The sequence below is a fragment of the Diabrotica undecimpunctata genome, chromosome 9 (genome assembly GCF_040954645.1).
Source record: "Diabrotica undecimpunctata isolate CICGRU chromosome 9, icDiaUnde3, whole genome shotgun sequence".
NCBI lineage: Eukaryota > Metazoa > Arthropoda > Insecta > Coleoptera > Chrysomelidae > Diabrotica > Diabrotica undecimpunctata.
This window is the reverse complement of record NC_092811.1, coordinates 115,510,701-115,532,039: the sequence shown is the minus strand read 5'-3', so window position 1 is coordinate 115,532,039 and position 21,339 is coordinate 115,510,701. Positions and strand designations below refer to the sequence as shown.

General features: G+C 34.1%; 2 protein-coding genes across 7 annotated transcripts in view; one reads left to right on the top strand and one right to left on the bottom strand.

Moving 5' to 3' along the window:
* The window catches only part of LOC140450414 (uncharacterized), a 46,405-nt gene extending 26,529 nt beyond the window's left edge, over window positions 1-19,876 (top strand). For both annotated transcript variants that reach the window (XM_072544038.1, XM_072544037.1), the window contains exons 4-6: window positions 660-792; window positions 6,757-6,917; window positions 19,463-19,876. In XM_072544038.1, coding sequence (XP_072400139.1) covers window positions 660-792; window positions 6,757-6,917; window positions 19,463-19,699 — 531 coding nt within the window. In that variant the 3' untranslated portion in view covers window positions 19,700-19,876. The remainder of the gene's footprint in view (window positions 1-659; window positions 793-6,756; window positions 6,918-19,462) is intronic.
* Window positions 1-21,339, bottom strand: part of LOC140450416 (uncharacterized) — a 743,391-nt gene that overhangs the window by 481,122 nt on the left and 240,930 nt on the right. The window lies entirely within an intron of this gene.

The following is a 21,339-nucleotide window of genomic DNA, read 5'->3' as shown; positions in this document are numbered from 1 at the left end:
TAAACCTGTCGACAAACCAGATAGGAAAACATTGTCGTTTGCTTTTCAAATTTTATCCTGTCATATTTTTGTCATAAAATGTTCTTCATTTAACCATTTTTTTATCTGTATATGTTTTTTTCCATCTCTTCGAAATTCTGTTATTTGTTTCAGATACTTTCTACGCCATAAAATAATTTCTTATTTTTCAATAGGGGTACTATTTCTCTTCTTCTTTCTCCTGAAATATCTTTAAAGTTCCTTTCACGTAAAATACATAGCAAAACACGTGTTGATATTTTTGGAATATTTTGATTAGATTGCATCATCAACGAATGCGAACGTTCGCTACAATGTAAATAGTCCTACTTAGTAGAGAAAAAATGACCAAGCGAACACGTAAGAATTTATTGCTTCATTCGTTGGTTTGTTTTCGCTTTAGTTTAAGTGTACCTAAAAGAAATACTCTCAAATCGATAGTACTGTAGTATCGTCTTCAAATGTAGCCAAATTAACGTTTTAAAAATTAAATACAGGGTTAATCTCAGAAAGTTACAACTAGTCCGTAAAACGTGAATTTGCTCCATATTTGACAACTTGTCAGCTTTCTTATTTACATTGATCCTGTTAAAATTAGACACACACAAATTATATATCTTAATGTGTTTTTTAAATTTTAGGTTAAAGTATGGAAAAATGGAACACTTTATGGATCAATAAATATCTGTGAACCAGTTAAGGACATGGTTATTTTTAAGAACCTCTTAATTACTGCTAACATGGGCATTGTTGTAACTGATCTTAAACTGGAAGGTAAGTAGATGTAAACCATATATATATATATATATATATATATATATATATATATATATATATATATATATATATATATATATATATATAAATGTTTCGAAAAGTTTCCGCGGTTAGTTAGAAAACCTAGAGCTAAGATTAATACTATTACAGGAATTAATATTAAACTCAACAGTATTCCTGGTTAAACCGCTTCGATTATCATTGTGCCGAGCTTTCGACATCCTCTTTGATGTGTTCTTCAAGGCTTCCGAGGTCTCAGTCTCCCGAGCCCCCAGACACTACTACACTGATTGACGGGTGTAACGGGCGGTATTTTCGTTATGAGAGGTCTCCAAGTCGAAGGTAACCGTATGCCGTCATCTCTTTTATTGACTATAATTTCTCGGATAATTCAAAGACTTAGCCCCTTATCATACGAAAGCTTTTCTTCCTTATATCAAAGGTCATCATCATCAACTAGCCTCTAACGTCCACTGCTGAACATAGGCCTCTCGCATGCTTTTCCACTTAGTCCGATTTTGCGCTATCTGAATCCAATTTGTAGTCACTCTTTTAATGTCATCTGTCCATCTCGTTGTGGGTCGACCTCTATTTCTGTTAGCTTGTATTCGGAGTCTCCATTCCAAAATCCTTTTTGTCCACCGGTCATCAACTGATCTTGCTACATGACCTGCCCAGTTCCACTTTAGTGTTGTTATCCTTTCAATAACGTCTAGTTGTAAATGATTTAGAAGACGTTGTCTCCTTGCCGAACGCCTCTTTTAATACGAAAGGTCCCAGTATCTTCATTAAGTCTTACACAGGCTGTTGCATGCTGATAGATGTATCTGATGAAGGATATGTATCGGTCAAACGGCCTGATCAAAGCTGTCTGCAATAAGAACATATAGGGAGCAATGGTGTCACTGACAAAGTCGACTAAATTCTAAAATCGAGAGAAATAAAGACAACATTTACCCCCCAACAAAAACTTTCATCCCTTGTTCGATCAATCAAAGACAACATTCTAAATGAACAACATGGAATTTATAAAATTCCTTGTGCAGACTGCACCCGATCCTATATAGGCTAAACAAATCGTAGAATACTAAAAAGGATTTATGAACATTCCATTTCTGTTCGCAATTCCGACTCAATTTCAGCTCTAGGTCAACACCATCTTCATACAGGTCACAAAATTGATGTTGAAAACTTCAGAACCATAGCCCCCATCAGCATCTATAAATCAAGAATTATTCGAGAAGCCATAGAAATTGGAAAAACGCCAAGTTGTCTCAATAAAAGAGATGACGGCATACGGTTACCTGCGCCAATCACCGCTCTAATTTCCGCGCCAATCCCCACGCTGGCCCCTACCTCAATCTGCACCCAAGCCACGTCACCATCGACGGTATAAGTGACCCTTCCTCTATATTAGTGATCAGTGTAGTAGTGTCTGGGGGCTCAGGATATTAAGATTTAAAGTATATTTGTTATTATTTTTATTTGTTTTGCATGTAAGAGCTTCAGCAGTTCTACAGGAATTTCATCCAGCCCCGGTGCCTTTCCTTCTTTCATTTGTCTTCCAGCTATTTCATTCACCTTTTGATGGACAATGAAGTTATTATATCGACTCTGACACTCCTCTATTTCTTGACATTGTTCTGTTTTTTTATTTTTCTTTGGCTTTTCTTATCTTTCTTGTGACGATGGTATGTATTCTCTTATATTTTTGAAGATTTGCTTCGTTTTTTTTCTCTGATCCATAAGTTCATTCAAGTATCAATTCAAGTATTTCATCGGTCATTCACGATTTCCGTTTCTCTGTATCTCTTTTCAGATGTTGTTCTTTTATTTCTCTCCTACTACTACTACAACCTCTCACTCGCTAAAATAAAAATACCCTTGGAGCTTCAAAAGACTAAACTCTGAGTGATCAGCAGTTGTGCTCAATTTAAAATTTTCAATCTACAAATATCCAGAATTATTGTTCAAATAATTTAAATTATTGATACAGATCAAAATAAAATGAGATGCATTGAATAGAGTTAGAAAGGTATTGATGAAATAGAACTTAGTGTATAGATTCCAAGATGATACTGGGAGGAACATAAGTAAAACACTACTGAACACAAAAATATATTATTTATAATATTTTAAAACTAAGCACCTTCGACAATTATTAATAGGTTTCTTTTATGTCCGAAAAAGTTTAAAATAACTAGTTACTAATATTTAAATATTACACGTATATTTTATGATCCTAACAAAATGTAAACACATTTATCCAATTCGATCTATATACAGAACACTCAAAAATTGCCATTAATCATTGTTACTAATAATTGTCACTGTGAGTAATGCTCAATCCTAAAATAAATGCATTGCATATAAAAAAAAATATGTTTCCAATTATTAACCAAACTGTATAGTTTATTGGTTAGCCTACAACAAAATAAAAGCGATGCTTTATAGTAAGACAAGTTATAAAACTCTTGTACCCTTTTTTACTTAAAATTGTTTATGTCTAACACAAATTAATGTTTAATTGGGAATGAACAAGAGCTTCTCTCGTGTACATTGTCTGCGTTTGTCATATTGTCTGTTTAATTAATTTCTCGCTAAGTAATTATATTATTGGTTCTTAATTTGATTTAACGTAATATAGCAGTGTTCGTTGTTGTGTTTTGTGTATTTAAATTTAAACTTAATTATTCGGTATGGGCATTTTATTGCTTCACCGGGTGCCTGTGGTTGATCACTCCACCATAATTAAATTTCAATATAAAAAAGTTCATACTTTTATTTCAATATTAAATCAGTAATTTTGTTTCAAGAGAGTATATATATATATATATATATATATATATATATATATATATATATATATATATATATATATATATATATATATATAAGATTATTACTATTGCAAGAAGTGACATTAAACTCAACAGGCTTCCGGGTTGAACAGCGTCGATTATCACTGCGCCGAGCTTTCGACATCCTCTTCGATGTCTTCTTCGGGGCTTCCGAAATCTCAATCTCCTGAGCCCCTTGGACACTACTACACTGATCACTAATATAGAGGAAGGGTCACTTATACCGTCGATGGTGACGTGGCTTGGGTTCAGATTGAGGTACCATTAATCCATAATTCCAGATTCTATTCTAATAAATTTCGACCAAACACCTTACCGCATATTTTTCTCACAAGGTACACTCACCTGCTTTATTTGCAAAAATACAGGACACATATCATCCCAATGCAATAACAGTTCAGTAACGGAATCAACTCATATTGAGTCAAACAATGAAGTACCAAATCAAACAGCTTCAACAAGTATACTACACAAGGTACCAAACACCCAGCAGTCATCAAGTTATCCATTATCAAATCCGAGCATATCACCTACACCTACAAATCTCCATGACAAAGAAATTACTAATACTCCTACTCATAGCCACAACACTTTTAATCAACCTTATTCAGCGGCAATACCGTTTTCACAAACTTCGGAAGCAATATCCTCCAATCTATCAGCTCCTTTTCCATTAGATATAACTGCAGAAAATTCTAATAAAACTGATACATCACCACAATTTTCTGAAACAACCATTTCAACCAATCTTACAAATAAAACTTCAAGCTCGACTGCTGTCACTACCAATGAGTTTGCTCCAGTACTTCCAAATGTAATAAAGCCACAGCATCTAAGTGAAAACTCTAATAGCAATTGCGAAAATGCAAGTTTTTCCATAAAACGCAGTATTGGTGAGATCGACACGCCTCCTTTAGACTCAGCAATTTCATCAGAAAATCTGTTTGCGAAACCTAAACCCTCTAAACAAAAAAAAAACCCGCTCAGCTATTCTCATCTACAAGGGAAACTCTTGAAAATTTCAGTGATAATCATACCTTACCATTCGTTTTAAATTACCACCAATTGTCCTTACTGATTGATAATGTCCAAGGCTCCGCCGACACTATTAGCGTCCTGAAAGAATTTACAACTGATATGGCTGGTTTACTCCATCTTTTACAAAGCAGCTATCAATATGCAAATGATAGATCTACAAAAAGCAAGTTTAGAAAACTGCAAAAGAAACTACACAACCATTTAAGGAAAGAGATTTCTGACTTAGATAGTGACTCTTCTGTAGACAATTGTTCAGTATCATCTAACTCCGAATCTGTTTACAAATAAATATGTAAACTTATTCCAAGATATTCGCTATACTAAAAAACCATATTACGAAAGAATTAAATTCATTCTTCAAAACCTAAACATTAATTTTCCGGAGGTTTTCTCCTCGGATATTAAATACCCCGAGCCTTGGCTGATCGATAGACCAACTTGTGATGCATCTCTAGAGTATTTAGGTAAAATTAATACACACCATTCTCTGATTCGGTCCAAGTTTGAGGCCCTTATAAATAAGTACCGTGACTACCATAAAATCTACACAGATGCATCTAAATCCGAAGACGGAGTGGGGACATTAATCGTTTCTTTAGAAAACAATCTTCTTTTTTGTTTACCCCCAGCATGTAGCACATATTGAGCTAAACTCTACGCCATATACCGTGGTGTGAAACTTCTTAACGAGCTTACACTCACAAAAGCCCTGATCATAACAGATTCCCTTAGCTCTCTAAACTCATTAAAACACATTTTTCCGAGACATCCTTTTGAAAAGATGCTAAAATACCAGCTTTCCCAAGCTCATGAACATGGAATAAGCGTCCAATTTTTATGGGTTTCCTCACACGTCGGAATAACAGGAAATGAAGAAGCTGACAGGACTGCACGAGAGGCAATTTTAAGTGATTTGTCGGAGCCGATAGACAAGTGTGTTTCCAGTGACTTAAAAGCTTACTTTAATAAAGTGTTGTGTTTGTGGCGAAATGAGTGATCTCAAACTAATTTCCAATCTAAATAAAATCAAAAATAATGTGTCTCAGTGGTTTCCATCGTCGTGCAATAGACAAGAACAAATTGCGGTTGCACGTTTACATCTTGGACATACCAGATTAACGCACTCCTACCTTTTCACAAAGAAAAATCCACCTATATGTGATCAGTGTAACGTCCGATTAACAGTCGAACACTTTTTAACAATTTGTAGTAAATATGACCAAGAAAGACAGCGCTACAATATCCCAAAAGCTCTACCACAGGCTCTAGGTCAAAACTGTTCCTGTGACAATATAGTGAATTATCTCAGATCCATAAACATTTTGTACAATCTGTAGGTGTGTTTAACTTTGTTATTTATATATGTTGTTCTGTCGCTAATAACCTTTTGGTGGATGCGACATCTTTTTCTAATAAAAAAAATCAGTCGTTTTCATTATAAAAAAAGTTAAAAAAATAAAAGGTGATAATTGTTAAACGTCATTTTATGATATTTTATAACTACATGAATCAAATGAACTAAAATTGTAGAGGTTAAGTCGTATAAAATATTTTGAATTTAAAAATAAAAAAAAGGGTCATTCATCGAGATAAAAAATATCCTATCTCCTAAATTGGACCAACAAATACACTTTCACAAAATTTTATTGCAATTGGTTTAGGGGTTGTGAATATTAGCTTAGACAAACATAGTGACACGGGATTTTTATATTTAAAGATTACTAAAAATAACAAGTCGTTAAATGGTAATACATAAGTCTAATATCAAACTGAAATGTTCAGAGCGCATCTGGGTGGCCTAAAACAAACACCAAATGCATTTGTTTATATTTTAACTTCTGGAAAGCTTGAACTCTAATTTAAAAGTAAATATTTACGTTATTTACCAGTTTTAAAAACGAAAAACCTATAAATAATGAGAAATCGATATATCAAAAAAAAAAGTTGTAGCTATATCAATATCGTAATTTGACGCACTACTGCTACCACAATAATTAGAATAAAACCTTTATATTCAATATTACATAAAATAAGAATGTTAATTTTTGTCAATTTCTTTTAGGCGAGAAAATTCAATTTGGAGTAAAGGATTCTCTCGGCGGTACATTTCCTTTGGCCTTAATAGGAGGAAAATACGTCGCTCACGTTATTAGGGAAGCAACGGATATTGTTGTTAATGAAATCAGTGATTCTGGACATATTAAAGAAATAACTAAAACAGAGGTAAGTTATTTAAAGTCTTGTAGGATAAAACACATAGTTATTGGACAGTTAAGCTTTTTTGTTTTTAATGTATTCATAAAATGAATAATTACAACCTATATGCTAACACACTTGGGTTTTCCTAAAAGAGAAATTGATGCTATTTGGACCTATGGTTTGCAAATTCATTTAAAAGTTTACTATTTATTATAGAAAAAAACAATACAAACACCTGCAAAAACATACAGTTATTGGACGGTTTTGAGAGATATTGGACATGCATGTGATAGTTATTAGACAAACACTAAAAAGGCAGCAAATACCAAAAACAACTATTATTAAGGCATAGATAGTTCCTTAGACCTATTTTTAAATTAGTTAAGAAATATTTACGAGATAGGTTTCTTTTAAAAATATCATTCCATTTTTTTTATAGCAGCTTGGTAAAAATTATAAAGTTCGTCAATTTCTGTTTCCGAATCATCACCGTTTAAACTAGTATTAGATTCTATGGAGCAATCACTATTTGATGCTTTATAGCTTGTATGACAAAGGAAAATTTCATCTGGATCATCTTTATCCACGATAAACGGCTTATGTTTGGGATGCATTGCTTATGAAAAAATAATTGACAATTGTCACATTGAATTTGATTATTTTTGGATAGGATGGTATTTTTACATACAAAACAGCTTTTATTTTCTTTCAGTTTTTTTCTTACGGGAATTTTTTCTTTGACATCACATTTTGTTTTAGCAATAACTTTTTCTTCTCGTTTTATTTTTCTCTCTTCTTTCTTCTTTTCGTCTTTGTCTTTTAATTCGAGTTTCTTTTCAAACATTTCTTACGGAACACGTGCAATATATCTGACAATACGCTTTTGGGCCTTGAAAACGTCCTTTATACGCGAATAGCCACCCCAGACAGTTATACCGTAACTCATTGTCTATTGTACCTCAGCAAAATAAAAAAACGAAGGTGTTGCAGACTTAGTATTCTACCCAGATTTCTTAATTGATAACATTTAGAATTGAGTTTTTTACATACATTCCAACAATAAGTCTTAAAAGATAAATGAGAGTCGAAAGTTACTCCTAAAAACTTCACATCACTACAACTCAAAATACCCTCACCATTGAGGCAATACTTAAATCAGGTTTAGTAGAATTTGAACGGGATGTAAATGATAAAAATTTAGTTTTATGAAAATTGAACAGGAGCGACTGATTACTGGACCAATCAGAAAAGTTCTTCAGTGAGTTTGTTATTTTATCTTGTAAAAATTTGTCTTTATCGCGATATAGCATTGTTGAGTCATTCTCATAAACTGATACAAATGCATCAGACATTACAGGGCTTTGAAATCCACGAATATGTGGTGGGTGTCGACTCCGAACTCAAGCATTTTCTCAAGAATCTGCCTGACTGTGAAGATTTGATCCGTTGTTGATTTATTTAGTCGGAAACCGCACTAGTAGTTCCCAACTATTTGTTCAGCATAGGGGATCAATCTTCTGTACAATACGTTGGACAATACTTTATATGCCACGTTAAGTAGGGTGATGCCTCTATAATTATCACACACCATCATATCTCCCTTTTTGTGAAGAGGGTGCATTACACCTAATTTCCAGTCCGGGGACGTTTTCTTCCGTTGCCAGATTTTGGTTACTAATTTATGCATGTGTTACCACCATTTTTAAAGAGTTCGGCAGGAAGATTGTCCAAACCGGGGGCTTTGTTATTTTTCAGTTTTGAAATGGCTTTTCTAATTTCTTCTAATTTCAGTTGTACTTAAACGATTACTGCCATATACAGAGGAAATTATTGGCGATTACCAATGCGGCTTTAGGCCTGGAAGATCAATAATCGACCAAATATTTACTATCAGATAAATGCTAGAAAAGTATTGGGAATATAATAAAGAAGTACACCAGATCTTCATAGATTTCAAACAAGCATATGATTCCATAGATCGCTTAAAACTGTGGAGTGCAATGATGGAGTTAGGCGTACCAAAGAAGCTGACCATGATTGCGCGAATGTGTGTCAACAATTCATTTGCACAAATTAGAATAGGAGGAAAAACTTCAAAGGCTTTCGGCATAAGCACCGGACTCAGACAGGGAGACCCGCTGTCCCCATTACTATTTAACCTAGCATTGGAATATACAATGCGAAAAATCTATACCAGAGTCAAACCAGACATAACTGGCAGAGGAGCAAAAATTATTCTCGCATTTGCAGATGATGTAGATGCAGTAGCACAGACAACATTGGAAGTTAAGGATATAGTATCGAACTTTGAAGAAGCAACACTAAGCGTAGGCTTGAAAATAAACGAAGAAAAAACTAAATACATGGTCGTGTCAAAAAAGGAACGACAGCGAATAAGACAAAACATAACCATAAACGATCATAATTTTGAGGTGATCAAAGAATTCAAATACCTAGGAGCAACAATTACCAGTGAAAACACAGGAGAACGGGAGGTTGAAATACGAATACTGGCGGGGAATAAATCATTCTTTGCCGTTCAACATCTAATGCGGTCAAAGCTTTTCTCAAGGCGTGCCAAAATCCAAATGTACAAAACCATAATACGACCAGCAGTGACATATGGAAGTGAAACATGGACATTGAAAAAGAAAGAAATCAATAAGCTATTAGTATGGGAACGCAAAATCCTGCGAATTATATATGGTCCTTGCAGGGACAGCGTGACAAATGAATGGAGGAGCAGATACAACAATGAAATAGAGACTCTCTTCGGGAAAGGAAACATCGTAAGATACATAAAAGACAATAGCTTAAGATGGGCAGGCCACGTGGTACGGAGTGATGACGACAGACTGATTAGCAATGTGTTTTGGGAAAGACCAGATGGTAGAAGATCGACAGGAAGGCCTAGAAAAACGTGGAAAGACGCAGTCAGGGAAGACCTGGAGAAGATGGAAGTAAGGCCATGAGAAATAATAGCACAGGATCGGAATCAATGGAAGGCTATAGTAAACGCAGCAAAAACTCACGAAGAGTTGTAAAAGCCAATGATGATGATGATGTTTACTAATTTCTTCGTCGGTGGGGGGCGGCTCTTGAGCGTTTTCATCCATTTCAGGCAGAGTAATTTCTATTTGGTCTTCTTGACGACTTTCGTTAAGCAGTTCTTCAAAATGATTCGCCCACCTGTTTAGTATCTGTTCTTTGTCACTAATTATGGAACCATCTTTGTCTTTACATGATGTTATTCTTTTGAATTCTTTTCTGCAGGTGTTTATCTTCTGGTAGAATTTTCGCGAGTATTTCCTATTGTGGTGGTTAACAATATCGTTTAGAGCGTTTTCGTATGGCTCTTTCTTTTTTCTTCTACACGTCCTTTTTTTTTCTCATCTAAAATTTTCATAGTCTTCCAGGTTTGAACTCGTTCTGCGCTGCTGAAGTCTCTTGTATACTTCATTTTTTTGTTGGTCAATGGATCTACATTCTTCATCAAACCAATCTTTGTTTATTTTAGCCTGGTTAGCTTTTAAAAGCCTTTAGCAGCTGTATGGATAGCTTCCTTGCGTTTGGTACAGTGTTCTTCTATACTTAAATTTTCGTCAGTTCTTGTCAGCTCTTCATTTAAAATTTTCCTGTAGTTATCCCTAGCGTCTTCAGATTTTAGCACATTAGAATTAAATTTCGTAGATTTTGTGCTCTGGCCCTTCTTAGCGTTTGATATACGAGCCCTGAGTTTTGTTCTTACAAGGTCTATATTAGCACCTCTACATGCTCTTACATCTAGTACGTCCGAGGACTGTCGACTATCAAGTAGTACATGGTCCATTTGGTTTTTTGTTTGACCGTCTGGTGATTGCCATGTGGCTTTGTGGATATTTTTGTGAGGAAAACATGTACTTACTACCACCATTCCCAATGATGCTGCGAGTTCAATCAGGCGTAAACCATTTTGGTTGCTGACAGCATGAAGACTATGCTAGCCGATCGTGGGTCGGTAAATAGTCTCTTGGCCGACTTTAGCGTTAAAATCACCAACAATAATTTTTATGTCGTTGTTCTGACATTGTCTGTAAGTGCTTTCCAGTTTCTCGTAAAATATGTCCTTCTCCTCGTCTTCCTTATCTTCAGTGGGAGCATGGATATTGATAATGCTATAATTAAAGAACCTGCATTTAATTCAGATTCTACATATCCTTGGACTTATTGGCTCGAAAGCTATGACTTCTGTAAAGAGTGTAGTCTTTTTTTTCTAGGCTAGCACTACCTGTCCACCTGATTTCTTGAAGTGTTATAATGTCTGCTGAGTATTCATTAAGTATATTGGACAGACTTCTTAGATTCCTGCACTATACAGCGTACGCAGATTACAAGTAAATAAACCAATATCATTAACCTTATCATTAACCTTATCATTAACCTTATCATTAACCTTATCATTAACCTTATCATTAACCTTATTTCGTTTGCCAAGTCGTCGTCAAAAAATCCGCCCGGCTGATTGTTTTGAAGTTTCCTTAACAGAAGTCGAATCCATCACATATGCAAAAAATATATGTTTAGTAGAGGAAGGAAGTAGATGGGAGTTAAAAATATTTTAAAATTAAGTGAATATCAAGTAAATACAAATACAATGAAACAAAAATAAAGTAAAAAGACTAGAAGATAAGCACGAATAATTTTAAGCACAATCATCCTGTGCAACTAACGTCACAAATTATAATTTATTTTAAATTTTAAACTTTTAAGTTCGTATTACGTACTGATTTATAAGTATATCACGTGAATGTTTATAGAATCAGCGACCCATTACTTTATTTTTAAAACATATTCAATAAAGTTTTGTTTATTCCACGGAACAAACTGTCTACACCACCCCAAAGTGAATCCTTTGTTAAAAAGTAGCGATATTACAAACTCACCAGAGTTTTCAACTGGCTCCCGTGCGGAAATTAAATGTTTTGATAATCGCCGCGAATGTAAAAAAGTTTCATTTTCGTTTCGACACAACTTAACGATCACATCCCTTTGTCGACACATTTCAGCTTTATAAAACATATTAAAATAACGTTTCTCATATTCCCAGGATTAAATATTACTGCCGTATCCGCAAAGTTATTGGCTCTGACTGTTTAATGTAATGTTAACCAGATTATAGCCATATAAAAGCGAAATACATTCGGCTGAAGACCAGTTTATTACCAAAATTCATTAAAGTCGTTCCTCTTTTTGTAATGACGCTTTTATCAAAGCTTGGCGATTTCCTCTGAAAATCTATTTTCATAAACCACGATATTTTTAAAAACGTACTTCCAGAAATGAAAATTATCTAATATTCTTAAGCCACTTTATTTTTCTACGGCCTAGTTGATGTTTGCATCTATTTTCCTTGCCAAGATTAGTTCTAGTGAGTCAACATCATCATCATTATCATCATCATCATCAATTAGCCCTGATTTGTCCATTGTTGAACATAAAATTTCTCTAGACATTTCCATATATTTCTGTTTTGCGCCTCTACTTTTATCAGTATAGCCCTTCAATGAGTATAAAAGAAAAAAAGGAACTGATTATGGGAATCGAAGCCCAAGATCCGGTAGGGGAGGAACAAACAAGGACCCTCAGGTCGTTAACCGGCGAAACCCTTGTCAAACATCAAAACAAGACAAAGTAAAATTATCAAAAATAGGTACGTGGAACATCAAAAGCGTGTATTAACCTGGTAAAATGCATAACATCCTTCAAGAAATGAAAAGAATGAATATAAATATATTAGGTGTAAGCGAAACATGGTGGCCTAACTCAGGATACCTTTCGACAGAAACCGGTACCTTAGTTTAAACGGGAGACATTGACAAGCAGCATAGACGTGGAGTAGCAATTATTGTCGATACAGAGGTCAACGAGTCAATAGAGGGTTTTGTCCCAATCTCAGAAAGAGTGATGTTATTACAAAGGACATCACACACAAAACTAATTTGATCCAAGTATATGCGCCAACGAAGGATGCAACAGAACATGAAGTAGAAACATTCTACCAACAAATTAAAGATGCACGGAAAATGGTAAAGAATAGGGAAGTCACGGTAGTTATGGGTGATTTCAATGCAAAAGTCGGCAAGGGAAGAGCTGGAACAATAATGGGAGATCAAGGACTTGGGGAACGTAACGATAGTGGAGATTGTCTAATACAATTCTACTAAGAACAAAGTCTAATAATCACACACGCGCTCATTAAATTAGCTATAAGATGGTTGTATACATGGCGCTCACCAGCAGATAAAACGGAAAAAGTGGTAAGAAACCAAATTGATTATATAATGATTAAAGAGAGATATCGTAACACCATCAAATCAAATAAACATATCCAGGAGCAGACGTCACATCAGACCATAACACACTAATCGCTAATGTCACGCTTAAGCCTAAATGTATTAGAAAACCCAAACAAACTCCAAAATTAGATGTTAGGAAACTGAAAGAAGCTGATCTAAAAAACAAACTCCAACAGAAAATATACGAAAACTTTTATAAATTAGATACTGACACCTACGAGATAAACCAATAATGGGAAACATTAAAAAACTGCCTCCTCGTTCAATGCAAAGAGATATTAAAAGAACCGATAAGAAAGAGAGATAACTGGATGACCGACAAAATACTCGGCAGGATGGACCAAAGAAGACAAGCCAAGAACAAAGACAGTCACAGTTACAAAATCATTAACAATAAAATCAGAAAAATTATAAGAGAGGCAAAACAAACTTACTATGAAAAAAAATGTAAAGAGATAGAATATCATCAGAACAAATACGACCTATTCAACCTACATAAAAAGGTTAAAGAAATGACAGGGCTGCAAAAAAGAAACCACAACAGAACTCTTTTAGATAAAACAGGAAATACTATGATAACGACTGACAAAAAGCTAAAACGATGGAAAGAATATATGAAAGAGCTCTTCGACGACGAAAGAGGAAACCTACAAGACATATCTTTCGAGGACAGAGAAACAAGTATAGACATTACAAAGGAAGAAATATTGTGTGCACTAAAAAATACCAGAAACGGAAAAAGCCCGCGGCCAGATCAACTGCCTATTGATATCCTTAAAATAATAGAAAATGAGTACATGGATGTCCTCTTAAAGCTGTTTAATAAAATTTATTAGTCGGATGACATACCCAATGAATGGTTAACCTCAACATTTATTTGTCTCACAAAAAAGAAAAATGTTAGAGAATGCACCGACCACCGCACTATAAGCCTGATGTCTCACATACTTAAAATGTTTTTAAAGATTATCCATAAACGCATTTACCAAATACTTGATATGGATATTGAAGAAACCCAATTTGGATTCCGTCGATCCGTAGGTACCCGTGAACCTCTCTTTGTATTCAACGTAGTAATCTAGAGATGTTTGGATGTGAACCAAGATATGTACGTCTGTTTCATAGATTACAAGAAGGCTTTCGATAAAGTCCGCCATAAAGAGCTAATGGACGTCCTCAAACCAAAACAATTACAATACAATGACCTTCGAATTATAACAAATCTATATTATAAACAGCATACACACATACGTATTAATGAATATACATTAGAAGAGTTCGAAATTAAAAGAGTAGAAAAGAAGAAGAAAATAACCTTTCTGGAGACTGCTATTACTGATATAATTAACTCATATTTCTATAAGTATACATCCCATTTTTATTTTATAATAAAAATAGTAGTTCTTCTACGAACGTCTTCTGCGAAATATCCACATCTTTAGTGCTTCTAATTTATTTGTAAGTAGAATACAAACAGTCCATGTGTCGACAGTCTATAGCAATAATGAGAATATAAAACGTTTAATCACATTTTTATGTATAATACTTATATATTAGTTCCTCTACCTCCGTTCCTTGATCGCTTATGAAGCGCCATATTTCCTTTTGCGGACCTTAAAAATCATGTTTCATTTCTTTCGAAAAGAGTTCCCAGTGATTATTTTTTATTTTTCTTACAAATGCATGTGTTTCGTTTCTAATTGTCTTGTAATTATGGTATGCCTCTTGTGCTTTGGTTAACATATATTTCAGGTAAACTTTTTTCTTTTCTTTACATTTTTCCTTCACTTCTGTTCAAAACCATGGAGTTCTTCGCCTTGGGAACGATTTATTTTTATTTATATTTTTTTCAACGAGAACTTCCTTGGCCGAGGCTAAGATATTAGACTCAATTTAATTTTTGCCCAGCTTTCTTCGACTCCATCGCTTTCTGTGATATATGTATTTCTGTTGTTTTCGGTTATTCTTTTTTTAATAGGTATCTTGTGAAGTCATCCAGTAAGCTTTAGACTTTTATTTTGTGGTACATTCTGGTGTTTTGTTATATATATTATTATGATGTTTATTTATTGTTTGTAATTTTAAAATATTTTTCTTCTTAATAGCATTTATAAATCGGTAAATATTCTTCCTTTTTTATATTTCTTTTTGTTTATTCTTCTTTCTAATAATCTTTTTTTCTTTTCCAATCTCCAATCACCATAGACATAATATAATTTTTAATCTCCAACTAATACTCTCTTAATACTATTTTTCAATCTTCATCTAATATACTTTCCAACTACTGAATCACTGATTACTGACTATCTTGAATACTGCATTCATGACTATTGAATACTGTACTAATACCTAATACTGACTATACTGACTGACTAACTATACTAACTGACCATTTTAAATCAAAATCACATCGTATTTATATCATTTCAATCTTCCCGAATATTCTTGAAAGAAAATATCTTCGAATCCTTATATTTCATAGACACTACAATGTTCACGAAAATTCTACTCCGAACAAAGGTTAAATTCTTTCTATTGACGTCTTATTTTAGATTTCTAGGTAATTCTTTACTATTCTATCTAGAAAACTACTATCCTAACTAAAATTCTATCGAGAATTTTATGGAAATTTAGGCTTTTCAGATCAGAAATATAAACTTATATATAAATTAAACATTTTAAATTAATAAATAACACTATTTTGAATCCATACTCATACACCAAAGTTCCTACAACCAAATTTACTTCAGTGTATATTTGGTTGCCTATAAAGATGGCTTACTCAAATATATTTATAATATCACAATTCTGAAAATAAACAAATACATTGCAAAATAAAAAACTTTTTAAACTTATTATTATGCTAATTTCTTAAGAATGCCCTCATATAAATACTTTTTTTATAATATTCTCTAGTACAGTGATTCCCAACCTTCGGGCGATCGCCCCCCGGGGGGCGATTTGAGATGTTCAGGGGGGCGATAGAGCGAAGGGGGCCATATGGGGGGCGACAGAGAAAAGGGGGCGATAAGGGGGCGTTTAGCATCCGGAAAACGAGAAATGGGTAATTGAGAAAAATAAGAATAGAGAAAAAAATACAATACTTTCGATCGGATATCCATAGCATAATAAAAAGTAAATATAGGTATACCAATGCAGGTAATAATAACACAAACATCTCGTCTAGTCACAGATCTTATCGAACACGAGGCGTCACAATATTAGAATCATTATTAGTCACAATGTTAGAATTCGGACAGAGACGTCGACGCGTGGCAATATAATTATTTATTGAGAATTGTAATTAATTACTCTTTTGTTTTGCTCTCAAAATGTCAGCACCTAAAAAAAAGTGCCGGCAGTACTCAATGGAGTATTTGAAATATGGATTCATTGAATTGCCAGGGAATAGGAATCTACCATTGTGTCTCATTTGTGCAAAATCTTTGTCAAACGAATCCATGAAGCCGCCTCGTCTTATGGATCACTTGAAGAGGATTCATTCAGATAAGTCAGACAGACCCGTCCAATATTTTGCCGTGACTAAAAGTCTTTTGTTTGTAGGATGTATTTTTTCCATGTACAGTTACAATCATTGAATAGTTTACAGACTTACGTATCTAGGAGCCTATTTTTTAAATTTTTACCCCGTTTAAACGCACCTTTTACGTCAAAAGTATTGCAATGTAAAAATTAAAGTGTAAACTATTTAGTGATCGTAACTATACCTAGGTATCAACATATTATAATTATTTTTACTTTCTATTACCAAAAGTTAGACTGAAAGAAAACCTTTTTTAAACTTTATTACCATTACTTATAATAATTAAAGTGAATGTGTATTTCTTTCGTTTACAGGAGCTCAAGGCAAAGTATGAAAGGCGAGTTACTGTTGGGTCATTGATTGCAAAAGCTACCAAGAAAAACGACAAGGGTTTACTTGCTTCCTACAAGGTATCATTCTTAATAGCAAAAAGTGGCAAGCCGCACACAATTGGAGAAGAACTCATCCTTCCAGCTGTCAACGAGATAGTTGATACTATGTGGGGACCCAGTCAGGCCAGCCAAGTAACAGATGCAGTTCCTCTCAGCAATAATACTGTCTCCAGAAGGATTGATGAAATGGGAGCGAATGTCGAAGATGTTCTCTGCAATAAATTAAAAAGCAGAGAGTTTACTGTGCAACTTGACGAGAGTACCCTGAGTGACAGCACAGCTTTGCTCCAATATGTCCGATTCATTGACGACAATGGAGAAATGGCCGAGGAAATGCTATTTGTTAGAAGTCTGATTACTGATACAAAAAGATCTTCCATATTTGAGGTCATTAAGAGATTTTTTGAGGAAAAAGAGATTCCCTTATTAAATATGATGGCCTGTGCTACTGACGGTGTGGCAGCAATGACAGGACGCCATTGGGGATTTATTGCACATCTGAAACAAGCAGTACCTGGAATTTTGTGTGTTCATTGCATCATTCACAGAGAGCATTTGGCTGTCAAGAATTTGAGTGGGAGGTTGCACGATTCTCTTCGACTTGTCATAGATGCGGTAAATCAAATTAAAGCAAAACCAAAGAATGATCGAATATTTCGTACACTTTGTGAAGAAAATGATGAGATATTTAATACATTGCTACTACATACGGAAGTCCGCTGGCTTTCTAAAGGCAATTGCTTAAGGCGGTTCTTCAGTCTCATGGATACTGTTATTGAATTTCTTAATAATACTAACCCAACACTGAGTACAGAACTACAAGAGAAGCGAAATGACATCGCTTACTTATTAGATATTTTTCAAAAATTAAATGAAATGAACCTGCAACTACAGGGGAAGTACATAAATATGGCCAAAGCGAAGGGAGTAGTCGGAGCATTCATTGACAAACTATCTATTTTTGAAGAAAATATGCAGAGAAGAGAGAGAAGAAAATATGCAAGATCTGCAGTCCCGATTCCCAAGATTTGACTAGTCTGAAAGTGCCAACTTGGTTTATCAATCCTTTCAGCGTGGAAGTTTCAACGGTTTGTTCTTCTCTTCAAGAAAACTTGATTGATTTGAGACATGATGTTGAAATTGAAAGTTTGTTTCGGGAGTGTGGGTACGAAAGATTTTGGCCGCGGACAAAAGAAGTGTATCCAATCTTGTGGAATGCAATCAAATTATTATTATTGGCATTCCCCACAACATATCTAGTGGAGAAAGGTTTTAGTTATGTGTGTATATTGAAAAACAGACAAAGAAATAGGCTCGACATAATAGAAAGAGGGGATTTGAGGTTGTTATTAACCAACATTGAGCCAGACATAAAGAAATTATGTGAGGGACACCAGGCCCAAGGAAGCCATTAACAATTCTTTTACACACATATAACCATTTATCATTTTACGAAATGTAAAAATAAATAAATATGGATACTTACCTTTTGTATAGATTCATTATTTGTTTCAATTTAATTGGGTGGGGGGGGGGGGGGGTGGGGATTGTAGTATTCATAACTGGTGAAATCTGTCTAAGGGGGCGATCATGGGAAAAAGGTTGGGAACCACTGCTCTAGTACATAACCTATAAATTATTTCTTTAATCACTATCTAAGTTCATTCTAGATTACCTTCGCCTCTCCTACATATATTTAATATCATCTCAATATATATATATATATATACATATATATATATATGTGTGTGTGTGTGTGTGTTTTCATTAGAATTTTGCACAATACCAATTTATGATCGCTTCCTATTTCTACTGATGTTAGTGTTATTACATCCAAGATTTGAGAAAGATGTAACTCTCTATTTGACAGAATATAGTCTATCATAGATATTTATCCTCTACTGTTTTCAAAAGTGTATTTGTGTTGTTCTTTGTGAGGAAAATGTGTATTAATAATACGTAGTTCGTTTATGCTGCAGAGGTCCTTCAGAAGGTCTCCGTTTTCATTTCTGGGGTCTTTCTTTGAGGTCCCAAAATTAATATTCACCTAATATTAAAATTCAACTTGTTCGTATGATTTTTAAAGGTTCAATGGCATTTTCTTCTTTAACGACTGGAGTAAACAGGAAATGTAGAAAAATACTTGAGTGTTCAGAGTAAAAATCTTCAAACATCTTTAAACTGTTTCTGATAATATTATTAGCTAAGACATAGTCGATAATTTATTATATCTTTATAGATTATTCTAATACTCTAACTCATTATTAATCCATTTTAATAGTGCAATATGTTTTTCAGGGTGCTCATACAAAAATTATTAACTCACTCGCCGGAGCAAAATGGAACAACAAAAACATCATCTTCAGTGGTGGCTGGGACAAGAATATCAAAAAGTGGATCATAGAAAATAACTCAATCACACTGGAAGCAACTATTGATGCCGGTATAATTGTAAATGCCATAGAAGTTGGAAGGGATGGTGAAATATATGCTGGAGGAGAAGATGGCCATATTGTTCGTATTCAAGTGGAGTAGAAGCTTGAAGTACTTACTTCTTTATATTTTTAAGACATGTATTTAACATTTAAAAGTGTTAGTTATATGGTTAATATTTGTAAACTTATTAACAATAAGTATTTAATACTATTATTATTTATTACTGTAGTTTTGTATCAGATTTGAAAAATAATATAAAATTATACTCTATAAAAATATCTTTTTATAAACGAAACCTAGGTAAATTATTGTACTCCTTCACTTACTACGGATAACCTCTCTTTTTGGAAAACAGCTGGATTGGATGATGAAGATTTACAATAATTGAGTGCTATGCGAGAACAACGTTGTAACCGCCAATACTTTCATATGTGGGTTTTCCAAAAATCGGTTGTCGGTTTTTTTAATACAATAGGTTACAAGTTTGCACTTTCAGTTTGCTTCTGTACTTATAAAATAAAATAAAATTTGAATTACTTATGTTTTTGTTTGAAATAATTACTTGAGAATAATAATTATGATTGGGATCCAAAATAATACCTAACCTAATCGTAATTACCGTAAAAACCTAATAACCAGTTTTTACTTTAAAAATAAAAAACCGGTTATAACCGGGACAAAAAAACAACCAATAAAACCGGTTATTGCGAAGTAAAAAAACCGGGTTTCGGTTAAAACCGGTAGGTTTTTCCCATCCCTATCCAGTGATCCTGAAGATGCCATGGAAGAAAGCGGCCAAGATGATGGTTATCCAAGATTTTATGGCAAAGATAAAACACCATGGTTAAAACATAAGAAATACACTCCCAAAGGTAAGACCAAAGTTTCTAATATTGTTACGAACTTACGTGGGGTAAAAGCAAAAGCAAAAGGCGCCAAAACCATATTAGAATGCTGGAAATTGTTTTTCTCGGATGCTATGATCAATAATATTGTAAAATATACAAATAAAAAACTGGATATGATGAGAGCGTTTTATACTCGCCCTAGGGATTGTCCTGCTATTGACTACTAGGAAATGCAAGCATTTATCGGACTTTTATTCCTTGCTGGGGCAAAGAAAGCGCAACATTTAAATACTGATGAACTCTGGAAATGAGATGGCACAGCTCTAGATATTTTTGCAGCTACTGTGTACAAGAAAAGATTTCATCAAATAATTCAAGCTGTAAGATTTGACGACGTCACTAAGAGGCAAGAAAATTCGGCAGATGATAATCTTGCACCCATTCGAGAAATATATGAAATGTTTGTCACTAACTGTTTATCTGCATACACTCCTGGATTCTATGTGACCATAGATGTAATGTTGAAAGCGTTCCGTGGTCGATGCAAATTTAGGCAGTATATAGCCAATAAGCCAATAAAGGACCATATCAACTACCCAACAATGCATCTAGAGTAGTAAAAAGACTTACACGACCCATAAGTGGAACCGTTCGTAATGTAACTACGGATAATGAATTTTCCTCTGTACCCTTAGCCAACTCTTTATTGAACAATCATAGCTTGACAACAATAGGTACTTTGCGTAAAAATAAACAACAAATTTCCCCTAAGTTAACAAACGTAAAAGGAAGACCTTTATGTAGTATTTTCTAGTATTTTTGTATATGGTGATGATGAAAACAAGTGTGTACTTGTATCATATGTGCCAAAAAAAATAAGAATGTACTACT